Source organism: Marmota monax, unplaced genomic scaffold (genome assembly GCF_021218885.2).
Source record: "Marmota monax isolate L192 unplaced genomic scaffold, Marmota_monax_Labrador192_F-V1.1 WCK01_AAM20220418_F8-fsc00012, whole genome shotgun sequence".
Taxonomy (NCBI): domain Eukaryota; kingdom Metazoa; phylum Chordata; class Mammalia; order Rodentia; family Sciuridae; genus Marmota; species Marmota monax.
Window position 1 is genome coordinate 12,313,092 of NW_026695227.1, and position 26,866 is coordinate 12,339,957.

The window sequence follows — 26,866 nt, forward strand, 5'->3', positions numbered from 1 at the left end:
CTAATCCTAATGTACATCAGGACCCTACAGTACCACCTGCAGAAAACATGTTTGTTTCACATGTTTTTCAAACACAAGATAGGCCAGAAATCAATGCCAAAACTATAACCAGAAAATACCCAGACTTTAAAAAAACAAGGTACCTGTTACTAGAAAGAAAAAAGAAAAATCAATGGAAAATGAAAAGTAGGGCCTTTAGAGATGTGTAGCCCAAACTCTTAATAAGAAAAAAAGGCAACTCAATTTAAAAGCATGACTTTTGACACTGCTTTTAAGTACAACCTATTATTAATTTCTAAAATATAATAGGACTAAAGCTTCAGTTAAAAGGTAAGTTTTCAGACTAGACTCAGCAGATAAGTTCTGAAACAAACAAACAAAAAAAAGCTTATCATGCAAATCCTTTCTAAAATAAAGCCTGATGAGGTCATGTTACTGAATATAAAAGAAACCAGACTTTAAGGCAAGAGGCTTTACTAAGGACAGAGGTAACTTCCTGAGTTTCCCTTTACTTCACAATTTTTAAATTGTACACACCTAAAAAGGCTATAATCAAAAGACAAAGAAGATAACAAGTACCTGCGCCAAGAATTTAGAGAAAGGAAACTCTTGTACATTGTTGATAGGAATATAAATTCTGTTGCCATTGTGGAAAACACTAGAGATATTCCTCAAAAAAACAAATATAGAACTACCTACGGTCTATATATCCAGAGGAATTCAAATAAACACGTTAAAGACGTATCTGCATTCCCGTGTTCATGGAAGCACTATTTAAAATACCATAACACAGAACCAACCTAAGTGTCCACCAACAGATGAATGAACAAAGAAAATGTGATTTGTAGGCACAATGGAAGACTACTGGGCTTTAAGGGGAAGGGAATTCTGCCATTTTGTCAATGTGGATGAATCTGGAGGACATTATGCTAAGCAAAACAAGCCAAGCACAGAAAAATTCTGTTATCTCATTTATGTGAAATCTAGAAAAGGCAAACTCATAAATGTAAATATTAGAACTATGGAACTGTGGTTACCACATGAGGGGGGATTGGCAGATATTGGGCAAAGGATGAAAATTTCAGTTAGAAGGCATATGTTTTGAGATTTGCTGCACAGCTTGTAGCTACAGTTAATAAAAATAATATATTGTATATTTCAAATTTGTTGATGGTAATTTTCAAGTATTTGCACCATAAAACAGATAAACATGTGAAGTGATGGGGATATGTTAATTAACTCAATTTAATCATTCTATAATGTATACATATTAAAATATCACATTGAAAATTTTTTTAGTATTCTAAAAGTTGAATACACTTAATGAGATGGTTTCAAATATATGTAAATATTATGATCATCTTATTGAATAATATAGATACAAAATATACAAAAAAAAATAGTACAACATGACTATGTGGGTTTATTCCAGGAATAGAGGTTAATTTAACATAAGAAAATTACTTAATGTGATTCATTATATTATTAGCTTATATACCAAAAAAAAAACTATATGACTAACATTAAATGTAGTAAATGAATCTAATAAAATTGAATAGTCATTTACGATTTTCAAGTTTCCTGGATGAGAAAATAAACAAGAACTTTGTGACAAAGTATATCTATAATGAACTTCCAGCAAACACTATAAACGGTAAAATGCTAAAGCTTTCCTTTCAAATTTAGTAAACCCACAACTGCTTGCTGCAACCACTTTAATAGAATATTGTACAACCAGTAAAATAAGGCAAGAAGAAGGAAATTTTAAAAGTTTTGAGGAGGATGAAATAAAACTGCCATTGGAGTATGACACATAGAAGACATGGTTAAATATAAAGAAAATCCAGAAAAGCTGACAGATAACCTTTAGCAAATATTTGTTTAAACAAGGTGGCCAGATGTCAAATTGTATTCCAATATAATGGCAGCAGTTTAAAAAAACATAAAAACACAATTTACAATAGAAATAAACAGTTGGGAATATTAGGACAGGGAGAAAAATCTAACAAAATAAGTATAAGAACCCTAAGGGAAATATCAAGTTAATGACAACTTAATTGTATGTGGAAAGTAATCTCATGCTCCTGGGTTGAAGGCCTCAATAGTACAAAGGTGTCAATCTTCCCCAGTTGATCATCTATGTATTCATAACCATCTGAATAGAAGTCATGTAGATATATGCAATTTTCTTTTGACAAGCTGAATGACAAAAATCGAGTGACTTGATAAACTGAATCTAAAAGTTACATGGAAAAGAAGATGACCAAGAATGCCCAAGGCACTCTTTGAAGAACAAAAGAGCAGAGCAGAATTCAAGGTCCATTACTAAGATTAAGAGATTAAGACAGTGAGTTGGACAAGTACACTGATGAAGGAAGAGAACAGATCCAGACAGAGTGATCCAGAAACAGACCCACCCATACATGTCAGAGGGCAAAGAACACTCTTTTTAAGTGGTGCTGTTCGGAATGCTGAGTATCCACAGGCGGAAATAAACAGATCCCTTCTTCATACAAAAATCCAAGTCAAAGTTAATCCTAATAAATGATAAAATCAATATTTGACAAAATTAATCAAAATCAATATTTCATAAACAATAAAATAGATACTATAGGATCAGCTGGGTGTAGTGGCACGTGCCTACAGTCCCAGCTACTTGAAATGCTGAGACAGAGGACCAATGGATCTCAGGAGTTGGAGACCAGTCCAGGTCACCAAGACCTCAACTCAACACACACACACACACACACACACACACACAATGTCTTCAAAATCTAGGAGTAGAAAATAAAGTCTTTATACAAGGCACAAAAAAATACCAAAGATAAAGCAAAGATTGACAGAGTCAACTATTTTTTATTTTAAATATATTTGGTGTAAAAAAAAATAGAGGAAAAAGTGTAGAAGAAAATTTATTTATGTATTTAAAATACATAATAAAGGACCCATATTCCAAATGTATAAAGCAATTCTATAAATCAAAACTAATGACAGCACAATAGAAAAGTGAGAAAAAGACTTGACAAGCAGGTACTTCAATGAGATACTAAGTTGACCCAAAAAACATATAGAAAAGTATCCAGCCTCCTCCGAGAAGTGCAGAGTAATGCACCAGAAGATACCATTACATTCCACTGGCAAAATAAATAACAATAATAATAATAATAAAATAAACCAACCACACCAAGATTTGATAAGGTTGCAGAACAACAGAAATTCTTATTCATGGCTGGTGGTTATGTTTATTTTTCTCTTTTTTTAAGGGGGAGAGGGGTTTCCCAGGAATTGAACTCAGGGGCACTTGACCACTGAGACACATCCCAGCCCTATGTTGTATTTTATTTAATGACAGAGTCTCACTGAGTTGCTTAGCGCCTTGCTTTTGCTGAGAGCCTCGCTTTTGCTAAGGTTGGCTTTGAACTCTCAATCCTCCTGCCTCAGCCTCTGAGCTGCTGGGATTACAGGGGTACATCACCATACCCGGCTTACTTTTTTCTTAAACATCAAGTTATATCCTATGGTCAGCTACACCATTCTTAAGTATATAGCTCTCAAAATTTTTGATCCCATATAAAAAAATGACACCCTCAAAGAGCTTTTATTTATGTAATCATTCTATCAGTATTTACCATGTTAGAAATATTCATGGGGTTCAGAAAGGAAGAAGTATTTCTAATAACCTTTACCACATAATTGCAATATTCTTTGATACCACTTCAAAGCTTGACATGTGGAGGTTTCTAAGAGCTAGTTGCTCTGTGGTATATGAAGCCATAACAATGAAGTTTTCATACTCAGTTAATTTATTAAATCCATCATTCAATCAAGGTTCAACTAGAGAAGGGGAACCCGTAGGAGGCACAGTTAATATTAACAGATTTATTATGAGGAACTGACCAATGCAATTATGGGGACTGGCTAAGCAAGGCCAGAGTCTAGATCAGGCAGGTAGGCAGTGAAGGTCTATGGCAGACTGGACCTCTCCAGTCTCGAGCTGCAGCTTATCTGCACTTGGCAATCCAAAGAAAATAGACCAAAAAGTGAGTGCGATGGCCGCTGCTGTTGAGTCTCTCCTCAGGGAAGTCCCCAGGTCAGGCTCACCCACAACAATCTCTTTTTTGCTTACCATTAAATCAACTGATTAGAGACCACATGTGTAAAAACCCCTTTTCAGCTCCTCCTAGAGTAGAGTAGCGTTTGCCTGAATAACTGGGAGAAGGTGTGCTCCTGTAGCAACGTGACCACTGCCTCCCTACTGCCCTGCAAGGTTCTCTCAAGAAAACAATCTTGGAGTCCACTCTCACCAGAAAAGACTAAAACCAGAAGTCTGGGGACAAGTTCAGATTAATCATACTGACATATCGACATGCCATCCTATGCTATCTGGTCCTGGGAATACATCTTTATCCATGTACACATTTGAAATGTCATGCAATGATCATTTGGGAAAACTGGCTCACTGAGCTATGCATATCTTCCAAAGACTAACATCTCTTCATACTTCCTATATCACCCCTAACATCAGAAAGCTCTTTAAAAGCCATGAAAATGGTCAAGTTCAAAGAAAATTCCAAATTTCTAGTTTTCATTTGAGTAAGAATTTCATCATTGCTGAGACATTCTTTCCACTGCTTTGCTTAAAGTGACACGTTCACTCATTTACGAGAAAACGTCTGACAAATGCCCAAATCTGAGTAATCATACTTTGTTCTTTCAAGAAAAATGGTGTTAGATGAAAAAAGCAACCAGACTTACTCAGAAGCTCAAGAGAATTACACAATCGCTTTTCCTTGAGACACACAGTACTTTAGGATACAGAAGTACTTTACATAAAGTTGCTATTTATCACACATTCCCCAAAAACATTCTGCGGTAAAACTGGCATTCTTTTGATAATTGTGATGGGTAGACCATCAAGGGTAGACTTCCTTGTGTTGGACAAGGAAGCTTTCCTTAGTGCAAACGCTAATACAATGAAAAACAAAAGTAATGCCTAACTATTACAAAAAGAGTTTTATTCTTAGTTATCTCTGAAAGGGTTTCAGGGGAACCTAGGGAGTCTGGACCATATTTTGAGAACTGCAACTTAGAGAAACTCTCCCAAGTGTACCAGCATTTCACACACAATAATGTTGCAGAAGGAAACAAAGCCCATTGCCAAGGCTGCATATTTTCGCATAACATAAAACTACTACTGCTGAGACTGAGACGTGTGAATGCAGTACCTACCACCCTTAGATCCAGGTAACCAGGGCCTCTGCCCTGAGCCCCACACTTTAGAGAGCTCTGGCTCCTACCATGCTCCAGTTATGACCTTCTACTTGGAGCAAGTGGTCAGAAGTGCCAAAAGGACATGCTCACCTGGACCTCAAGCCTCCCTTCTACTCCAGGCTCCAAGAGTTCCCCGAAACTCTGCCCAAATAGCCCTGATCCTATCTTTAGGAATTAAATAGGCTCCTCAGGTTTATCTTTCCAAAACCAGATGGCACCACTGGTGTGCCCATGCCTAAGTCCTAGGAATGGCCACAGGTCACTGCAGGTGGGTGGTGAGGATATGTATGCATGCTGTGGCACTTCAATATAGGATAGAGCCAGGATGGGAAGACATGGACAGGGCAGATCATGGGCTTCCTGTGCATATTCATGTCCCATGCCCCACAAATGTTAGAGCTGGTTCTGATTGGATAGATCGTATAACACTGAACTCAAATAATAGGGCGCATGCAGACGCACCCAGAATGTTATTCCACTTACAGAAATTCAAAAAGAAGCAAAACTATAGTATTAGAGATCCACACACTCCATACAAAAAAGCAAAGAAAGGTTAGCACAAAAGCAAGGGTAATGCTAAAAGAAAGAGACAAGGTCTATAATCAGGATGGGACATAGAGGGCTTCTATAATCTCAAGTGTTCTGTTTCATTACCTGCATGGTAACTATTATAAGCATTCATTTTTTAGTATTCATTAAATACATACTACATAGTACATACATGTCTTATCCTTTTGTTTTTGTTTTGTTTTGTTTTTTTACAATTATGCTTTGTTTCACTAAATATTTATTTGAACCTGGAAATGTAGTGTCTGATATCAACTTTTCTTTTCCTTTTATGTTCCCTACTCACAATTCACATCTCTTTCCACTATTTGAAGTCATCACATGTTTATCTACTTAAAAATACTTTCATATATTAACAGAAATCACAAGTCCTGGGCACTTGGTAGACACTCAACATTCATTGAACAAGTGAACAGGGGATGAAATGAATGTTCCTGGTAAGAAAATCCAGGGACCCTATACTTTTTATGCTTCCTGAATTCCTATGACACTGACATAATATCTAATCTGTGACACCTTAACAGTCTGATCTGTCACTCAAAGGGAAAGCCAAATGCATATCAATGTCTCCCCCATTCCTCACTTGCTGAGAGCCACAGCCAAGTCTGGATGGCTCCAGAAGGAGTGGTTAAGAGGTGATGCCAGGGAGCCATTAAGATGATGATAATTAAGTTATAATTACTGTGACTGGATGATGCTGGATTGGGACAGGCTGTGTATTGAGTTGTATATGGACCCCTGCTGTCTGGCAATAGGGTGGCTGGGGGAGGGGGAGAATAGGGCCAGGAATAGGGTGGTTCCTGCTGCCTCCAGCGCCCGCCACTTGCCACTTTGGAGTTCCCAGTTGAGTTCTGGGGGGGGTGGGGGGGGGCGTGTTCAGAGAGAGAGAGAGAGAGAGTGGAGCCAGGTGGAAAGAGGGGAGAGTTCCTGGGGAGTGTGCCTGGAGTGCTGGTGGAGTTCGGGCAATAAAGCTTCCTGTTTGACAAGTGCTTTGTGGCAGCTAGGTGATTTGTGCCCAGCCAGACTGCGGCACTCACTCTACATATCACAGTCTGTATGTTCCAAAAATGGCCAAACAATATTTCCATATGCTCTTTCAGATCTTTGATATTCCTCATCAAGAGGTGGGGCATTTGTTCCCTCCTTTTGAACTCCAGCAATCCTCTGTGACTATCCTGACTAATAGAATACTGCAGAAATAATGCTATGTGCTTTTGAGGCTAGAATGTAGAAAACAGTGGAGCTCTCAACTATCCTCAGTCTTAATACACACAGCTTTGGACTCTGAGGCCACCATCTAAGATGCCTGACTACCCTGAAGCCACCAAGCAAGAAATGACATAGAGAAAGAGTGGTACTGAAAGTGCCCCAGCTTTTCAGTCCCCACGTGGGTGCCAGGTCATGTGACTTAAGAAGCCTTTGAGCTGACACCAACCCAGCCACTGACAGCAACCACGTAAGAGACCCCTAAAATAAACTACTTAATCATACTACACAACCCCCAGAAACATGGAAGATAATTAATAAGTCATTCATTTTGTTATGCAAAGTCGATAACTATACATTACACAATCCAGCTCTTAAAGAAAACCTTTTTAATTTTTTTTATAAGTAGAACCTTAATAATCCAAAGACTTTGGTTTTTACAAGAAAGGATAACAGTATTTTGAGTCCCTGTTTTATTTTGTTTGCAACACTAGAGATGAAATCCAGTGCCTCACACAGGTTAGGTAAGCACTCTTATCACTGAGCTACAGCCCTAGCCTTGAGATTTTTTTTTTTTTTAACTATCAGCTCACAGGACTCTAAATTGGAAAAATTAATCAAGCTAGCATTTCAACTCATCTAAGTAGATTTCCAAAGAGCTTTCAAAAACCAATGACCACCAAAATCTTTCCAAAATTGTATAATCCCTTCTAATTTACTTCCTGTAGGCCAGTCTCAAAAATGGGGTTCCTAAAGCAATAGAATTAAGGTGACCTCAACACTTGTTAGCAATCGGAAACTTGGAGGTGGGACCGTGCCAAGTTTGAGGAGCAGTGTTCTAGTTTGACCATACTACCAAATACCTTCTTTTCTATTAAAAGCAATTTCAGTTGTTCTTCATTACATGCTCTGACATGGCAAGGGCTTGGCATGAATTACAGAAAAACTCACGAAGTTGATACAGCTAAAAGAGAGAGCTGGGAATGGAACTTAAGAATCCTAAATTTTACATTTTGTGGATATATATGGATAGTGAATATGTTCCCAAAATTATTTGATTTTCTAATTCTGAACAAGTTAATGAAAATAAACCTCCTAGTCTTTTTAGTGCATACACTTAGGATCATGAGTAAGCTCCAAGAGTAATAGGATTGAATCCTGGCTCCATCTTCACTACATAATAGTGGGCGAGAAACAACTTCTCCTCAGTCAGCTTCTATGGTAGATGATGCTCCTGCATCAGGGGTTACCATAGCTAACAGCTGGGCGCTCAGGGTGCACCAGGCATGGTGTTACATGCATGAATTAATTATCTTGTTTTATACTTAGAAGAACACTGTGAGGTAGATATCAACACTATCTTAATTTTATAGATAAAAATATGAAAGGCACAAATGATTAAATTTCCCAAGTTAAAGAACTCCCAAGGACGCAACTAAAGCAGATTTTGGGCCCAGAAAGTCTGACTCCAGAACCTGAATGTTTAACCATATGCTGCTTAAGATAATTAGAGGAGATGAATGATGGATATAAGGTACATAATACAGGACACAATGAAGGAACTCAATGCACAAAATAGTTATCATTACAGCTATTAGTATTTCACTATTATTATCTTTTACTCCCTTAATAGGTAGACCATTATCTATTTTCAGCACCCTCAATATTTTGGGAAAGATGTCCAACACATTAAAAGGGAATAAAATGAAATGTAGAGTCAACAGAATTGCAAGTATCTAGTTAACTGTGTCTCCTCAGGAGGACTAGTGAAAAAATTCATTAAACTCTTATGCCTATGATTACTCCAACTCATCAACTCATGCTTAAAGGAGAACATTTAATTACATGTCCCTTAATGTACATAACTATATGTTGCTGCTAGTCATAAAAGCATGCAATTAGCACTAAAATCTAATTATAATAATGTACTTAATAACCCCTTCTCAATCATTCCAACATCAGAAAAGACAAGTGATTTAATAAAAGATCAAGAGTATGGGATTTTTGTTCACTAATTTTCCAACCAACTATCCTTTCTATTTGTTCTAAGTGGTTTTTTTTTTTTTTTAATTGACATCATAGAAAGTTCAAGATTATCTGAAAAAAAAAATCTTCTTAGGACTTATCCTCAATTCAATTGTCTATGGGAAAAAAATTTAGTGACATTTATGACTCCCTCTAGTATATATGATAAAGCCTAAAATACCCAAAAGCTATTTTAGCAGGGGAGCTACTTGACTTCCATAGTGAAGTATAAGCACGTCACCATCATCAATTCCCATATACTTACTTCTACTGCATAATGCAAAGTCGATGATCCAGGATGCAGTGACAGGTTTTGAAAAGGCTTGATGTGAGGTTTCTCCCAACCAAACTCAGAGGACCACTCCACTGTCAACATGTGATCCGTAAACACAGTTCCAAAAACCAGAGTATTGGGATCTGGTTTTTCCTTCAAGATGGTGGCTGGTGTGATTATTAGATCTTTAGCCTGGGGGATAAAAATCAGCAACATTAAAGTTAAGTATCTGAATATCTACCAGCTAGGTGATACCGAGGGTATAGAGCAAAATCACTTGAATTTTAATTATGGACAACTAAAACACAGAAATTTAACACTATGTGAGCCAAACAGACCCCACTTGTGTTCAGAATTCAGTTGATTGTTCAGAAACTCTGCAATGTACACTGCCTAGTAGAATATCAGAAGAAAAAAACTTCAGTAATACTTTATACAGGGACAAAAATAGCAGATGAGGTAAAATATTGCAAAAAGGAGAAGACATCTCTTCATTACTCCCATCACAGGATTCAAGTTGAGCATTTGGGAAAGAAGAAAGGGGTGTCTTCCGTAATACAAATGACAATGGTCACAATGACTTGTTAGATGAAATGGTCATTAAGAACGGAAACTCTTCTTGACAATGGCTACACTCTAACTCCCCCAAAGAATTTTTGGCATAAACCCTCAAAATCCTCTGGATGCTCAACAGAAGAAATTAGCAGAGTGAAGCAAATGTTTTTCACTTTGAAAACAGACAAGAAGAGAATGAACACTAGGATGTAAATCCTCTATTATGTGTTAAGGAAACAGTGAACAAAAGGCCTATTCAAAAACACATAAGAGTAGTAGGAAACAACTTGGCGCAGTATTTCACTAACTTTCGACAAAGCCAGTTTGCTCATTTTAGATGTCCAAATACGCAAGTGTACAAATGACCACCAATAACTTTATAATAGTTGTGGGAAAAAAGGCGGAAAAAGGCTTTTTGACAGCAGAAAAAACAGGAACAGATTCAACCTGTCCATAGGTTGTAAGCAATGTTGAATACCACTTAAAAAAAATCCCCCCCCCTTTTTTTCCTTTTAGAAAAAGTAGCTGCACCTACAAGTTCATGCCACTCTGCCTGGTTTGCACAGTTTTTGTTTTTGACATATTGGGTATAAAACTGAGGGGCTCATGCATGCTAGGCAAGGACTCTACCACTGAGTAACACACCCAGTGCTTTTACTTCTTTTAAGACCATAAAAATATTTCCTCCCAAATCAAATACAGAACTTAGAGATGGGTCAGGAGGAAGTGGTGTAGCTCAGTGATACAATAGGTGCTTCGCATGCCCAGGGCCCTGGGCTTACTCCCCAGCGCTAAATAAATCAAACCAAGACAAAAAACTACAGACCGTCATTCTACATCATCACCTTTTATTATTTTTAATTGATCTTATTATTCCAGATCAATTCACTGCCTTACAGCTACCTTAGTCTTAGATTATAAATGACAATCAGCTTTATTTTTAGAAAAATATTCAGGCTGAAAACTGTTTTTGTTTTTAACTGTCCTTAGAAACAAATTTATTAAGAACCATCTCTGTCATCCCAGAAACATGGGAGAAAAGACTGAGAAGAGCAGGGTGGGGTAAGTGTCCCAGGGAAAACAGTCTCTGATGTCTCTTCCAGGTATGGGTAGAGAGGAGCCCTGGTCCCAGGTGGCTCTACACTGCCCCAACCAGCTTGCACTGTTTCTCCAGTAGCTGTGTGAGTCCATACCTGAGCGGTGCCCACACCATGACATCAGGATCCACACAGCTCAGGGGCCTCTGGCTGTCCATTGGTTTTGTCTCTGTCTCAGCTCTCCATTTTCACTGGAGTCACTTTCTGAATCCAGCACATTTCTGTCCTCCTTTCATGGGAGCCACTTGGTTTTTGAATGCAGACCTGACTTTCAGGCCAGGCAGCAGGAACGTGGCATGCAGCAACATAGTTGTTGAATATAGGTGGCAATCCTCCTAGTCCCCCCTTTCAGCCCTTGCTGTTGCCATGCATAGGCTGTGGGCCAACCCTGGCTGTTGCCATGTATGGGTTGTGGGGTTGCCCTATAGAGAGAAATTTTTCCCTATATAAAGGAGTTTTCTTCTGGCCACATACCCTGGGAGGACTTGCTGCTGTGTTCCACCCACCGATGATTGTCCAGGAGCTGGTGTGGGGCACACAGGGACATGCTGGGGAGCTATGCTGGGAGTGGGGGTCCTTGCATGCAGGCTGGCTCTTTTACCTCCCTTTAGCCCTGACTCCTTGGCCTCCTCAGGCAACTGATGCTCCCAGGGCTAGAAGGGGAAGGGCCAAAGGGCAAGCTCACTGGCACTCCTCTTTGGGCGAAGAGAGGGATTAGAAGGGGCATGGGCAAGGCCCAGCCTCTGGAGGCCCAGGCTTTAACTAGATCATGCAGCCTGCCGCCTGGATTATCAGGTGCTGGAGTATCAGGTACACAGCCATTGCCTCATGAAATTTTCTATTTGTCAGAGATGCCCAGGTATTGTTTGGGTCACAACCCATGTTAAACATGATTGTCATTATTATGAAGTCTGGGTGGTTTGGGGAGTATGCACTAGAACGATCAGTGAATATACCTTACCCTGACTCAGCCATGGGCGCCCCATGATTTGGTCTACCACAGGCCTCTGTGTGGAGTCCACCGTCACTATTTAATAGTTGAGGTTTCATGCTTCAGCAGAAACCTAAGGGAATGTAGTACCTTGCATGCAGGATCAGCTCTGTCAGCTGCCAAGCAGTCGTCCCTCTTAAATGAGTGGCACCCTATGACCATAAAACACAGAATGACACCCAGGCACCAGATGTTCACTGCAAGGGTGCTCATATTTTTCCCTCTGGAAGATTTATGGGGCAGAGTATGAGACAATGCCCCAGAACCTGTCCAGCTTCTGCCCAACCATGAACCTGCTACTCAGGCTGAAGTCAATGAGTTTGATGTTTCCTCTGGCTCTCACTGGGATGTTCTCCAGCTTCAAGTCTCCATGAGCCATGTCTTTCTTCTGGTAGTAGCACATGGTACATGTGATCTACCTGAACCTTCTCTGGGTAGATATTTTCAATGTGTCAATAATTTGAAACAGCTGGATCACATTTTTGAGTGTTCTAGTCCCCATTGTATCCTATTTGAATATGATTGGGGAAGTGCTGCTATATATTTGGCAGGACTTTTTACAGTCACCTCTGTCCTGGTGAGGAGATAGCAGGCTAATTTCACCTGGGCAAAGCCACTCTGACCAATGTCGCTCAGGACCCATTAATAGTCCGTGAAGATGGACCAGCTTAAGCTGGTCCTCTTGCCACACTTCACTACTCTGACTACTCTCACTGCACATCTTAACTACTACAGATGTTAGTTAAAAATACCAAAACAAAAAAAAGTCAAAAAAGAAAAACAAAACAAAAAACCCAAATCAAAAAACCAATATCAAAAAACCAAAACTAGAACCCCCAAACCACCAAACGAGCTAACTATCCTTGAGTTTCACAGGCTACCACCAAGATTTCCCTGTACTAATGAGCGAAAAATCCAGGCACAGCCAGGGCCTTCTCTAGCTGGTGTTTGAAATTCCCTCACATGGCTTCTTGCGAGGTCAGAGCAAGAAATGACTCAAGACATGCACAGGCATAGCTCACTGTTTGGTCTCCAGAACCAAAGAATAAGAAAGGACTCCAGAAGCTTCTGTGGGTTACTTGTTTTGAAACTGAAATCTTTTCAAGTCTGAAAATTTGCAATAACTTTTGTCTTTTAAAGACCTCATCCTATCTCCACTCAAGGTTTTGATTCCTTTTTCTTTCAACTTGGAATAACTGGTATCAAAGGGATGGAGGCAGCTCGCTCCTGTAGTTACAGGATAACAAAATGCTCTGTTCCCTTTAGAGCTCGGTATTAACGTCTATGGGGTAGAGAAGGAGGTGGTGGACTTTTTCACCATTTTCTCACAAGGTCCTCAGCAGATTTCTCCTAAGAGACCTTCACAGGATTGCTGGTCAAAGACACAGGGAGGGACTCCAGGTATGATACAAGTCTCTCATCTGCAGACCCCACTTTCAGTTCATGGCTGAATTCCTGAAGTGAAATATGTAGACTATGTTTAAGATTTCCTGTCTTAGAAGCAGTATTAATGGACTGCATCGCCATTTCTTTTTGATGAGAAAGTCCTTTTCTCACCATGGTGCCTTTTTATCATGGTTTGAATTCATGTTTTCTATCATCTTTATAAAAAGTTGTGGGACTTCATTCTCCGCCAGGAGCTTCGCAATGTTTTCCACCACCTCGAGGTGAGGTGCCGATGAGCAATCATTACTTGCCAACGCAGCCTGGGGGCTGGGAAGGAGTCTCCATTTGTTGTTCACTGGAATTCTCGGGCGGGCAAATTTGTCCAGCATGTGGTCCATGAAAGCGGGGGGGCGTTTCTCCGCAGGCTCCTCTGGCCTGAGGGTGGCGGGCACCTTCCTGCGCTGCATTCTGCTCTCCGGCAGCTGTGGAGGTACAGGGGACCCCACCGCCCTGCAGCGGTGGGCAGGGCCAGTCTGTCTTGCCTGCCAGCTCCGAGGGCCCCGAAGGCAATCACTCAGCAAGACCGGGAGTTCAGGGATGCAGGTGGTGGATTCGCCTTCCCAGTTCCACCGCGCCCACACCGTCAGCCCTGCCCAACTGCCACAGCTCCAGGTGGGGCCAACGGTCTGAGCTCGCCCGCAGTCCGCCCACTGGACATGGAAAACTATTCTAAGAGGACTAGAAAGCTCTCATTACAACAAGCACGCGCATTAGGACACACTACTGCAATGTTCAGGCTAACCTAGTAAAGCCACCTTGTCACATGTCATCCATAAAGTGCCACATTTGGATAGGATATCAACCTTTTCCTATCACTATTTAATCGAAATAAATAAATTAACTTACAATCCTTTACTAAGTACAATACATTTATTTAAAGGGATATAGTTCAGCTAAATTATTTTGATTAGCTTTGAAGGTCATTTCTCTCCTGATCTTCTAGACTAAGTAGGGGTTTGGGCAAACCCCTATGCTGTAGACTAAATGCAGCCAGCTGACCTGTTTCTCAATTTAACATTTTACTGGAACATAATCATACCTTTCTTTTACCTTCAATAGTGGCATGATCCACTAGTTCTGACAGAAAGCTTTTTACTTGTTAAATTGCTAAATGGCCATCAAGCTTACAGTATTTATTAATGGGACCTATTAAAAAGTTTATTGACCCGGTGCAGTGGTATATGCCTGTAATCCCAGTGACTCAGGAGGCTGAGACAGGAGGATTGCAAGTTCAAAACCAGCCTCAGCAATTTAGTACAGCCCTAAGCAACTTAGTGAAACCCTGTCTCAAAATAAAAAATAAAAAGAGCTGGAGGACTGGGGATTTAGCTCAGTTGGTAGAGTGCTTGCCTTGCATGCACAAGGCCTCTGGGTTCAATCCCCAGCACCACATACATACACACAAAAACTGGCAAATCTTACCGTATGTTAATTGTTTCTCAATAAAATTGGCACAAAAATTGTTTTTTTTTAAAAAAAGAGCTGGAGATATAGGTCATTGGCAAAGCATCCAAGGGTTAAATTCACAGTGTCCTCCCCCTCCCCCCACCACACACACACAAAAAAACAGAAAATTTTGTTAAAAAGATTGTCAGGGGCTGGGAATGTAACTTAGCAGTAGAGGCATGCTTAGCATGGATGAAGCCCTGAGTTTAATTTCAGCACGCGCATATGCATGCATACACACACACTCACACAGACACACATACTCACAAAAAAAAAAAAAAAGTTTGTCACCCCTGTTCTAGGCTGTTCTGACAAAAATTCTGACTGGAGTATTTGAATATATTTGAATACTTACAGTTACATCTCCATCCCTAGCACCATGCCTGGCACAGAACAGTGTAGTTTTCCTATATTCTGATGATGTTTGGTGGATTCCAGATATATCGCCTCATCAATGATAGACACATTTATAGAAGCCGGTCAAGATTCAGAGTCAGGGCAATTCTAAGACAAACATTTTCATGATATGAATAGCTTCACAGTGCTCTTGCACAATGAAGTAAGTACCTGGAATGTTATTCGGTTAGCTGTTTTGAGTGAATGGGGAGAAATCCTGTACTAAGAAAAATCTGGAATCATATAAATATTGGAAGATAAACTTAATGCAAATTTTCTCTTAGGACAACTAGTAAATGTTTCTCTTTAAAGAAGGAAATAATAAGACACACAGGGAAAAAAATGGTTGTGAACTGGAGAGAAGAGTATGAACTGAAAGGGTGAACTCTTTTTACTTGCTAAATTCCAGATACATGTTAAATATGACAAAGGCAACAGCTCTTGCATCCCTCCAACAGAATTAAAAATATGCGTAGTTTTTTAAGGGTAACATAAAAGTTCACCATGCTGTTACTATTACTGTCATTATTATACCCCAAACATGAAGCCTAGTACACATGATCCTTAAACTTTTTTGCATTCCTAAGGTCTATAATTCTCTTCCTGCCATGAAATGGTAATGGTAGCTATGACAATGACAATCTACATAAGAATATTTTTAAAACAAAACCAAGATTTTGTTTCATACCAAATAAATGTAGGGTAACTTCCCCACCTTGCTTGCTCTTCTAAATTTCTCCCTTATTATTCTTAGTATTTTACCTTCAATAAACATTGGCTGCACCAGCACTACACAGCGCTACACAGGTTGTATCAATAGTGCACAAATCTCAAACTTCCCTGCTTGGGCAAGTTCTCTGTCAGCCATGAACAGGCACAAACTGTGATTAGTAATTACTATTCATTCAAACTAACAATTTTTTTTAACCTACTATGTACCTGTACTGCTATAGATCTTAAGGAACATCAGGTTCTTGTTCTCCTAGTGAGGAGAAATAAAAAAAAAATAAACAGATAACAACTAATTGTCAAGGTGATTACTGCTATAAAGAAAATCAAAGCAACTGAAGAAAATAGAGTGGGAGGGCTGGGGATATAGCTCAGTTGGTAGAGTGTTTGCCTTGCATGCACAAAGCCCTGGATTCAATCCTCAGCACCACCACAAAAGAAAGAAAGAAAATAGAGTGGGAAAGAGAATGCTTGTCTTAGAAGGTTTATTGAGGGCTTCACTAATGAGATGAGGTTGTATCTGAGCAGAAACTTGGATGGAGAAAGAAGATGTGCCATGTAGAAATCTAGGGGCAAAGTAATTTAGGCAATCAAAGCCAAGGACAAGGTTCCTGAGGTAGGAACTAACATGGAATGTTTAAGAAATAGCAAAAACCCCAGTGTTATGGTATGAATCTGCAATGTCCCCCCCACCCAAAGCTCATGTGTTAAAAGCATGGTCCCCAAAGCAGCAAGGATTTATCTTCACTTTGGCCCCTTCTTCTCTTTCTCTTGTCTGCTTCTTGCTGCCACTTGCTGAGCACCTTTGCTCACCTCCTCTCCCTCCATGTTGTTTCTACATTGGAGCCAGCTGACCAGGGAGAGAATTCTCTGAAACCCTAAACCCAAATAAATCTTTCCTCCTCTAAATTGTTCTTGTCAGGTATTTTGGTCGCAGCAACAAAGACTGACTAACATACCCAGTGTGGCAGGAATGTAAAAAATGTGGATAAATAAAGTGGTAGGAGACAGGTCACAGAAGTCTTGCAGCTACTGGAGCCAGAAAAGGGATCGGCAAGGGCTGGGCTCATATAGCCATTTAGTTCATTCTACTGGCTATACTGATAGACATTCCAGTTTTCTGCAAGCGTTGACTCTATTCAACTAAGATTGTATCCCATCTTCCTTCTTCCTTAGAAATATTTACAATAAGCTGCCAACAATTAAAGTAAGCCTAGTTTATCACTCTATTCCAGGCAAATCAAAGGAGCCATTGAGGATAATAGTAGAGGTAGGTCTACCGTGTTTAAAATTTCTTACTGATTTTGAGGTATGAAGAAGCAAACCAGGAAGGGGAAAGGCAGTTCACAGGAGGTAAAATACAAGAATCTGAGTAGTGTTGAGCTTTATTCTGTGAGTTGCTACACTTCCTCCTCAGCATCAGTGATTTTCCAATCCGTCTTTCAAATTGATGAGATCTTCAAGCAAGGTAATGTGGCTACAAAGTTAGAATCACCTGTGTAGCTTAAAAATGAATAAAATAAGTTCCATCCCCCACCCCTCTGAGGTTCTGATTCAGTTATGAAATGGAAATGATGAGACTTTTTAAAAGCTTCTACAGCTAAATCCAATGTGCAGCCAATATTGAGATGATCATGGTCCATTACATGTAATTTTGTTTTCTGAGTCCTTTCCTTGAAATACCTCTAGGGCTGGGTTGTAGGTCAGTGGTAGAGCACTTGTCTGGAATATGGCTCTAAATTCAATCCCTAACACCACAAAAAATGAACAAAATACCTCTAGAAGCACACATAAAGACCCACTGGTCCGAGGAGATGAAGTTAATAGCAAAGCAGAGATATAGAATAAGGTTTGTTATATGCAGCTTAATGTTCATCTAATTATAAATTGCTCATAATAGTTAAAATTCTGAATATGGAATATAAATGATTGAATTTCCAGACATTTATTCTACTTCAGTAGACCATAACACTCTTTTTAAAATTATTATTATTTGTTCTAGTTAGTTACAACACCTTTTTTTAAGATGTGATTTCTCAATGATATGAATAATAATGTTCTAACTTTGATTTGTACATAGGGATACAAATTTTTTCAAAGTAATACATAATTGGGTGACTTTAGAATTTCATGAAGAACTCTAATTTCCTTTGTGAAAATTTCTACAAGTCTGGAAATTAAAAATAATAATTTTTAACCTGACCTCAAAGAAATTACCTAAATATACTAAAACAAGTAGGTGATATAGCTGAATGAGTTCAAAAGTAAATTAATAGCAGAGCATAGTGGTCCACACCTATAATTCCCACTACTTGGGAGGCTGAGGCAATAGGATTGCAAGTTGGAGGCCAACCTGGACATCATAAGGAGACTCTGTCTCAAAATTAAAAAAAAAAAAAAAAAGGCAGTGGGGATATAGTGCAATAGCATAGTGCCCTTGGGGTCAATCCCATATCATTAAAAAAATAAAAATAAATAAACAAACAATATTAACTGAAGGTATGTGACTAGTTTTGAATAGATACTAAATTAGGCTCTAAGGGGAAAAAATAATTTTATAAACAATTTTTATCAGTGTTTTCAAAAAGCCCTTTTCTTTTTTCTACATTTCCCTAACTGATGGGTTTTAAAATAACAGAGTTTGTAAAGTGATGCTCCACATTGTCTGATAACTTCAAAGTCAGGATTTTTCATGCCATATGTTTACAGAAGAATCTGGAATGCTACAATGACTGATTGTGAAATGACAAGACATACTGACAAAAGCAGGGCATATTAAAATTTTCCTGATTCAATATTTGTGGTAGATAGCAATTTGCTCTGAAATGGGGAAGCCCATAGCAGGGAAGTACCACTTGCTGGAAAGCACCTGGGGACTCTCTTATCCAGAATTCAGCCAACATCCTTTGCTTACACATTTGTACTTTCCTGCACTGCCCACAACACTTAAAACTGTCAAAGACCAAGCCTGAATTACTGATGGACTGGAAATTTATTATACAATAGGTTCTATGTACTTTTCTTACTCCATTCAGAAAGCCTTGAGGCTATCTATCTTCATTGTCTGTAGAGATACTCTCCTAAAACCTAATGAGAAGGTCTAAAGAAGAAAATTACAGATTTGGAGTGTTTCATTCTGTGTAGATATGTGAGTCAGATGGAATTGGAAGAAATGGAAAGCTGACCTCTTTCAAATAAAGAGGACCCTGAACTTCACAGGAAGATTCCCTAGGATATGTAATAAAACATCTCATTGCTGAATTCCATTAAAAGACTGCATTCTCACTTTAAAATGACCTCATCTTAACAGGGAAGAGAAAAACAATATGAAATCTACTTGAGAGAACAGAGAGGCAAGAAAATATTATGAATAAGATAAGATTAATAAAGAGGTAGAAAATTGTCAATAGCAAAGATTGGGGCTGGGAGTATAGTTCAGAGATAGAAAACCATACTGAGCATGTACAAGGCCCTAACTCAATCCCTGGCACACACAAAAAAAGGCCAAGATGATCCTGTAAAATCCATCATGTTTCTTCCCCAAATTATCAAAATAACTTTACATTTGCCCCATCACATATGTGCTATGAATTCATCCATTGAAAGTCATGTTTTAATATATAAATACATGAGTGTCAATAAATATTTCTTCTTTAACTAAACTCTTATATGTAGAAATCTAAATAAACAAATAGATCACTTATATTATAATTAATTATTTACTTTGTAAAGAATGCTTCTTTGTATGAAAGTATGAAGGTCTTCCAGATATTACTTACTTACCACCTTCCTTTGAGGAATTTACTTACTGAATTCATATAAAACAAGCCTTAAAGATTATCAAGTGAGAGTTTTTTTACCTCATTTTTTTAAGGACCCATGTAAATCCTCAAATGTATCAGTGCTTAGTCTCTATAGTGTAGTAAATTAAATCTGTTGTTACAGAGTTATGATGAATATTATCTTTAAAGCACTAGTAATAATGTGCACAAATAAAATTCAGGAACTTGAGTAAGGAAATTGGTATATTTTGTTATATTTTGGTTCTTGAAAAATTCATGAGCATAGACCTTATCTTGAATCTATCTTCTGATTCCCAGTATCTAACACAGTCCCAGGCACACTGTTAAGAGCTGAGTATGTGTGAAATTGATGAGTCACGTTTCATTCCCTCTCTGAACTCTGCCAGGATGTGAGATCATTAGGACACTCTGTGCTGTGAATGACAATTGACAGTGACAGAAACAGGCAGGAGAGCAGAATGAGGCACAAAGAGAAGCAAAATCTTCCATGGTTGGGGGAGGTGGATAATGATTTATTGAGAAAGATAATATATGTTCCAATTGGATTTGTATGATTTTTCAAAGTACTTTTACCAGATTCTTATCTCATTTCCTCCTCACTATTCCCTTGTGAAGCATGAGATTATTTAATATATAAACCATGTAATTAAGACAGAAAAGAACAAAATGCAACACTTTTACTATAAAGTATGACAAAGAGAAAAATCACAGTGAACTTCTTCCATAAGCGCAGTGAAGACTATACTTATACAATCAGAAAAACATCCAGGTTAATATTTAGGAATTGCTTATTTTCAATAAAAAATTATGATTCGTGAAATAAAATAAGTGATTAGGTGCTAGGTAATTTTTTATATGATGAATGGTATTATTGCTTCCCAAATGACTTTTTTCCCAAGTGGTATTTAAAATGTTACTATATAACCCACACAGTGAACATTCCCCCAAATCTCAAAAAAAAAAAAAAAAAAATGGATTTACTCAGTTGAATGTTGTTTTACACACATAATTTCTGGCTAGCAACTTACCCTGAAAGTCTCCACCACCTCTTTTGATCCTCCTTCTCCAAGGTATTCAGCGGAGCATCCGTTACTGCAGTCCTTAAAGAAGAATTAAACCTCCATTAAGTAAAACCAAAAAGGATTAACGGGGGTTTGGGATGATCAATAATACTCACCATCACACAGGGTTCTCTGTTCCGGTACCCAGGTGAACAAAAAAATGATCTGTCAATCGAACGCCCAGGCACCAGCCCAAACAAGAGCCTCCCAAGAGTACTGCCCTTCACTTCCTACCCTGCCCGCGCGGTCTGGGTTGTTTTTGTCCTCCTCTGCTAGCTTAGGGAAAACTTGTTAAATTCCAGGTCAGCCCTGATGCCAGGGTTCACCAACAAAGAACAAGAAGGTAATTGTCTCCTTTCTATCCGAGTAAATCGTCTAGACTAGGGTTTTAACGCCATTTATAGAAAAATCTCCAGGGCGCGCTCAGCCTCGTGGTCTTGTCAATCATGGGCGCACAATAGCCAGAATGTAAAAGGGATGGGGACCGGCGTGAACCATTTTCTTCACCAGCAGGGTCATCCGCATCCACATCACACCAAACCCCACACTTTAAGGACAATACTTGTGATATTAGGAGAGGTGAAAAGATAAAGATACAGGGAAGAGGGACTAATTGGGGAAAGGTACCTACGGGGAGGTGGGGGGGGGGGGGCAATTTGCTAATCAAATGCAGAAGCGAGGCAAGAAAGGGATCCAAGGGAGTAGAAGACTGCGGTCTAAGTATTTAGGATGTGGCTGTGGATTCTTGCAGCCCAGAAATTCGCTCCCGTCTCCTCCCTCTCAAAGCTTCCGTGAGGACCTCACATCCCCATTGCGGAGCGGATCACCCAGCAGGATATTAGACTTGGCCAGCAGGGACCTCGACAAGGCTGAGTTGGCAGGCTGGGAGTCTGGATTTAAGGAAAGGACGCGGGAAGAGGAGCCGCCTCCGCTTGGGCGGAACGTGGAGTGAGGCAAAGGAGGGTGGCGCGAGAAACCGCAGTCCTACGTGCGGTCACGCCCGCAAGCTTCAGAGATGCTGGTTCCAACCTCCCTCCCACCCCCCATCCGCAAACGCCTGGTCCGGGGTACCTGCGAGGCGAGAGCCGCGGCGGCGCAGCGATGGCTGGCCATCAGGAGACTGCAGGAGCGCGAGGCTGCGGAGGGCGAGGGTGGCCCCCGGTGAGCGGCTGGACCCGAAGGCGGACGGTGAGGCCAGGCCCAGGTGCACCACCCGCGCGGCGCGAGGTGCCACGGCCCGGGGCCCCGAGCCAGCAGCAGACTCAGGGAACGACGCAGCCCCTCTAGCATCCCTGAGGGAGGAGCCTCGGCTGTCTGTTCCCTTTCTGTCTGCAGAGCCGAAAACCAAAGTCGTTGTCCTAGCCACTGGGTCTCGAACAGAGGCCCAAGAATAAGCTCCTGGAGTCAGCATCTTCCCAAGGGCAGGCACTCGGCAGGCGAGCATTCTTATTTACTACACGACCTCTGGGAGAGAGGCCCGGAAACCTCCGCTAGGCAAAGGAGACATTCATTTACATAAAGGCAGCTTTCTGCAGACTCCAAATCAAATTGACAAAAGGCAGGTTCTGCCCTGGGGCGTTTGCAGCCAGGGAATGGCATTAGTATGTGGCTCTTGACAGCCACCGACCCCCAGTTGCAAACGGTTTTTAGATTCCTTTGCATCACCTACCCAAGTGGTTATTTGTACCTCCGGATGTGACGGGGCTACCAGGCTCTCATCCCCTAAGCTCTGTGCTATTTCTGCCCAAAGATCTCCATTCCATTCATCGTTTTCAGACAAAATAATCAAGAGCTCCTAGTCATACTGTTTTTACAGTTTTCTGATGTAGGCCCGTGATAACGATATTAGAGGCTGGGAAAGTGACGTTGGAAATATTACTCGGCTTAGAAAGAGGAGATTGGAAGAGCTATTGTCTCCTCGGCTCTGTTTTCCCAGGGCAATTATCAGACTAAATTATGAGCCTTCCGGGGTCTGAATAGGAAGTGGTGACTGGGACCAACTTGATCTTTGAAAGGGAGGATGGCAGTTCATTCTGGGTGAAAGCAGTTAAATCTAGTCAGGTTTTAGAAATGATCTCACACAACCCTACAGAAAATGAAGCTCCAATCTTATCAACTAAGGAAACCTTCACCTGTCCCTTTCTTCCTCCCCGTTAGACAAGGCATTGAAATGCCTCTTCTGCCAGGTGGGGTCCCAAGAACCAAAGATTCCAGGTAGATCATGTGTCATCGCAACTGTGGCAACTGTCCCTGGAAACCCAGAATTTTAAATTGAAAACTTTTCTTTCTTTAGTTTACTCTTTCTTGTGTACAGGCCAAGTAAACCTTAAGAAACCAGTTAGCCACCCCTTACTAAGGCTTAAAAATGAATCCCTAGGTCCATAATGCACTGCAAAAAAGATATATGAATATTATGTATCCATAAAATGCTTTTAAAAAAACAATCCTTAAGGGAAACACTTCAGGACATCAGAATCAGTAAGGATTTTCTGGACAAGATCACAAAAGCCAAAATGGAAAAAAAATAATTTAAAAAGCTTCTGCATAGCAAAGGAAGTACTCATCAAAGTGCAAAGAGAATCTAAGGAATGGGAGAAAATATTTGCAAATTATACATCTGACAAGGGATCTATATCCAGAATACACAAGGAACTCCAAAAACTCACTAGCTAAATAAATAAATAGCAGTCTGGATTAAAAAATGGGCAACAGATCTATAACAGATCTAAATAGACATTTCTCAAAAGATAACATAAAAATAGATAACAAGTACATGGAAAAATGTTCAACATCACTAATCATCAGGGAAATGCAAATCAAAACCACAATGAGATCACTTCACCTGAGTAAGAATTTTAAAATAAAAATATTTAAAAATTTTTAAATTTGTTGTTCTTATACATGACAGTAGAATCTATTTGATATATTTAGACAAACATGGAATCTATCTTATTCTAATTAGGATCCCAGTCTTATGGATGTACAATGATGGTGAAATTCATTGTGGCGTATTCATATAGGTCAGATTCATTCCACTGTCTTTCCTATTTCTGTCTCCCTCCCCACTTCCCTTCTTTGCACTTTCTCTAATCCACTGAACTTCTACTCTCCCTCCACCCCTTGTTGTGGGTTAGCATTCACATATCAGAGAAAACAAGAATGGCTAGTATTAAAGACTAAAGAAAATAAGTGCTGGCATGGTGTAATGTTGAAGCGTATATATGTGCAGCTGCTGAATTTGGCAGGTTGGATCCAATAGACAATAAAGACACTCTCTTTATACAAGGTAACATTTATTTTAGTAATAACATAGAAGCAAGAGCAAAAGCAAAAGTGATAGTCAAGAGAGAAAGAGAACAAAACACATCACCAGATCAGGGGAAACACTAACACCTGACATCTTATAACTGGGAGTCCTTGACTGGGAAGTCCCTGGGCAGAACATCCTACTTGAAAGTTTTATTTCCCAGTAAGGCTCCTTAAATTCAACTAAGAACAAAAAAACTGTGACTAACAACTGTGACTCTCAAGGACAATTCATCCCCCAAAAGACTGGCCACATCCCCAAGAGAAGGAGTGACAACCTTGAGATAAGTGAAAGATTCAGAATTCTCCTGAGGGAGCCAAATCCACTCAGAATGCAGCATTTTTTAGATGTTTCATCAAGGACATATGAAGGTCATGGCAGACACAAGGACATGGAATTTCTTTACTGTTTTCCTTAGCCCCTACATGGATGTGGAGAAAAGGAAATTCTTATGCACAGTGGATGGGAATATAAATGCATATAGCCAGTATGGAAAACAGTATGAAGCTTTCTCAAAAAATTAAAAATAGAACCATCATCCAGCTATCTCAAGAAATAGAAACAACCAAAGTATCCATCCACTGATGAACTGAATGGATAAAGAAAATGTGGCACATATGCACAATGAAATACTGCTCAGCCATAAAAAAGGAAATCCTGTCGTCTGCAACAACATGAATTGAGGTGGGAAATATGACAGGCACAGAAAGACAAGCACCGTGATCTCATTCACAGGTGGAATCTCAAAATGTGGATGTCATAAAGATTGAGAGTACAATGGTGGTAATCACAGGCTCCAGGGAGTAAGGGGAGGGGAGGGATGGGGAATATTTTTTTTGAGGTGTTGGGGATCAAACCCAGGGCCTGGCACATACTGGTGGAGCACTCTATTGCTGATCTACATCCCCATGCCAGGGATGGAGAAATATTGATCAGTGGGTACTATCACGTACTACACATGTCAGAGAGCTAGAAAAGTTTCACCATATAGAAATGGTAAGTGAGGATGTAATAGGTTTAACCTGACTACAACATTATGCAATTTATACATGTCTGGAAACATGTGCAATTTTATACTTTTATGCATCAATTAAAAATAAATGAGAATTGCTTGTATTTCTCAGTTGTTTGTAAACAAACCAAAAAAAAAAAAAAAAAAAAAAACCTCTCAAAAACAATGAAATAATGCAAAACACATTGAAGAGGCCCATGGAATTTGAATCAGACAACTTTAGAAATTTGTTCTATACAAGTCACTATTTTTCAATGAAGAATACCCTACAAGTAGGTATTTAATTTCCTCATCCAAGAAGTGTTATTAGTAAGCAACAACAAGAATAAGCCAGAACTATTAGTGACTCTACGCACCTATCATCTTAATTAAGATGCTCTGACTTTCACAATTTTTACTTCACTTTAACCCAGGGGCAAGAAAACCCACTGAGAAGTTAAGAATTGTCTGGGAATGGGGGTGGGGAGGGTGTGACAAAATTCATGTGTGTGGGCTTCAGTTTGGAGACTGAAAGAGGGTGGGGTGGAAAGGAATGGGTTTTTGAGGAAGCTATTAAAGAAAACACATTTCAGATGATCTTATTAATAAATTGGACTTTGAGTTGTGATAGAGGATACAGATGGAGAGAAACAGCCAGATCCCATCATCTTTAGACAGAATGGGCATGGGGAGTGAAAGGAAAGTGAGAAAGCAAGAGAGGGGCCAGCGAGAAAAGAAGGATGGAGGTCAGGCAGAGATCCACAGGAAAGTTTATTTGTCAAAGCTGACAAATAAAGCCCATCTCTAGAGAAGAGAGAGGCCCCAAGATGTTCGGGAGTTCAGCTTTTGTGGGGAAGGGTTGGAGTTGTAGCTGTGGCGCCATGGGATAGGCTCTGGGGTGCTTGTGTCAGAGGGAGACGGGAGGGCAATAGCATGGGATTGGCTTAGGTCCATGGTACCATAGGGCTTTCCAGAGCAAAGGGGTTGTGTCCTTCTGGGATTGGCTTAGGGTTATGGTACCATAGAGTAGATCACTAATGGGGATGGGGGGACTTCAGGTAAGAGGAAGTACAGGAAAGTGAAACTTATCTCATAAGATGGTGGTTAACATTTAAGATGGCTGCTCGAATGTTAAATCAATACCCTATAGGTAGAAGCAGGAAAAAAGAAGCAATTAAGAGGGCTCCTTGGATTCCAGCTGTATCATCTAGTTGGCTACATTCATCAAGAACAAGGGGACACTAGAATGTGACATGGTTTGAGGGGATGAGCAGATCTGGTTGGATCCCACTGAGTTTTGAGGTGTCTGAGACTCTGAGAGATCTGGCTGTCTGAAGCTCAGAGGAGAGGTCTAGATTGAAGGGTAATTATTTGATGAATCATTGCCATATAGGTGCTACCTGAAATGGTGAATATGAATGAGAATCTCTGTACTTGAGTTTTCTGATCTTTAAAATGGGACACAGCTACACTTCTTATTTGATAATCGGGATACACAATCACAAAGCATTACTACATATGTATATGACTTAGAACCACATCTTGTATATCCTAAACTTTCAAATAATGTAGATAATGATTATTTTGCAGTGTTGACAAACATTTTATGTAAAGGGCTGTTAGGTAGAACTTGACATAGGCAATAGCATTTTGAAACACATCCTCAAGCTTACAACATGAGTCACTTCAAGTCACTGGCTC

At 39.8% G+C, this 26,866-nt stretch overlaps 1 protein-coding gene across 3 annotated transcripts in view; it reads right to left on the minus strand.

The window, feature by feature from the left end:
* Positions 1-26,866, minus strand: part of Bcat1 (branched chain amino acid transaminase 1) — a 106,491-nt gene that overhangs the window by 48,820 nt on the left and 30,805 nt on the right. Inside the window, exons 1-3 of one of the 3 annotated variants that reach the window (XM_046436167.2) lie at positions 21,939-22,451; positions 20,835-20,906; positions 9,335-9,535 (exon numbers count right to left, since the gene is read on the minus strand). In XM_046436167.2, coding sequence (XP_046292123.1) covers positions 9,335-9,535; positions 20,835-20,906; positions 21,939-22,157 — 492 coding nt within the window. In that variant the 5' untranslated portion in view covers positions 22,158-22,451. Of the gene's footprint in view, positions 1-9,334; positions 9,536-20,834; positions 20,907-20,983; positions 21,770-21,938; positions 22,452-26,866 lie in introns of those variants that run through there. The other 2 variants (XM_046436169.2, XM_046436168.2) reach the window with 2 other exon arrangements.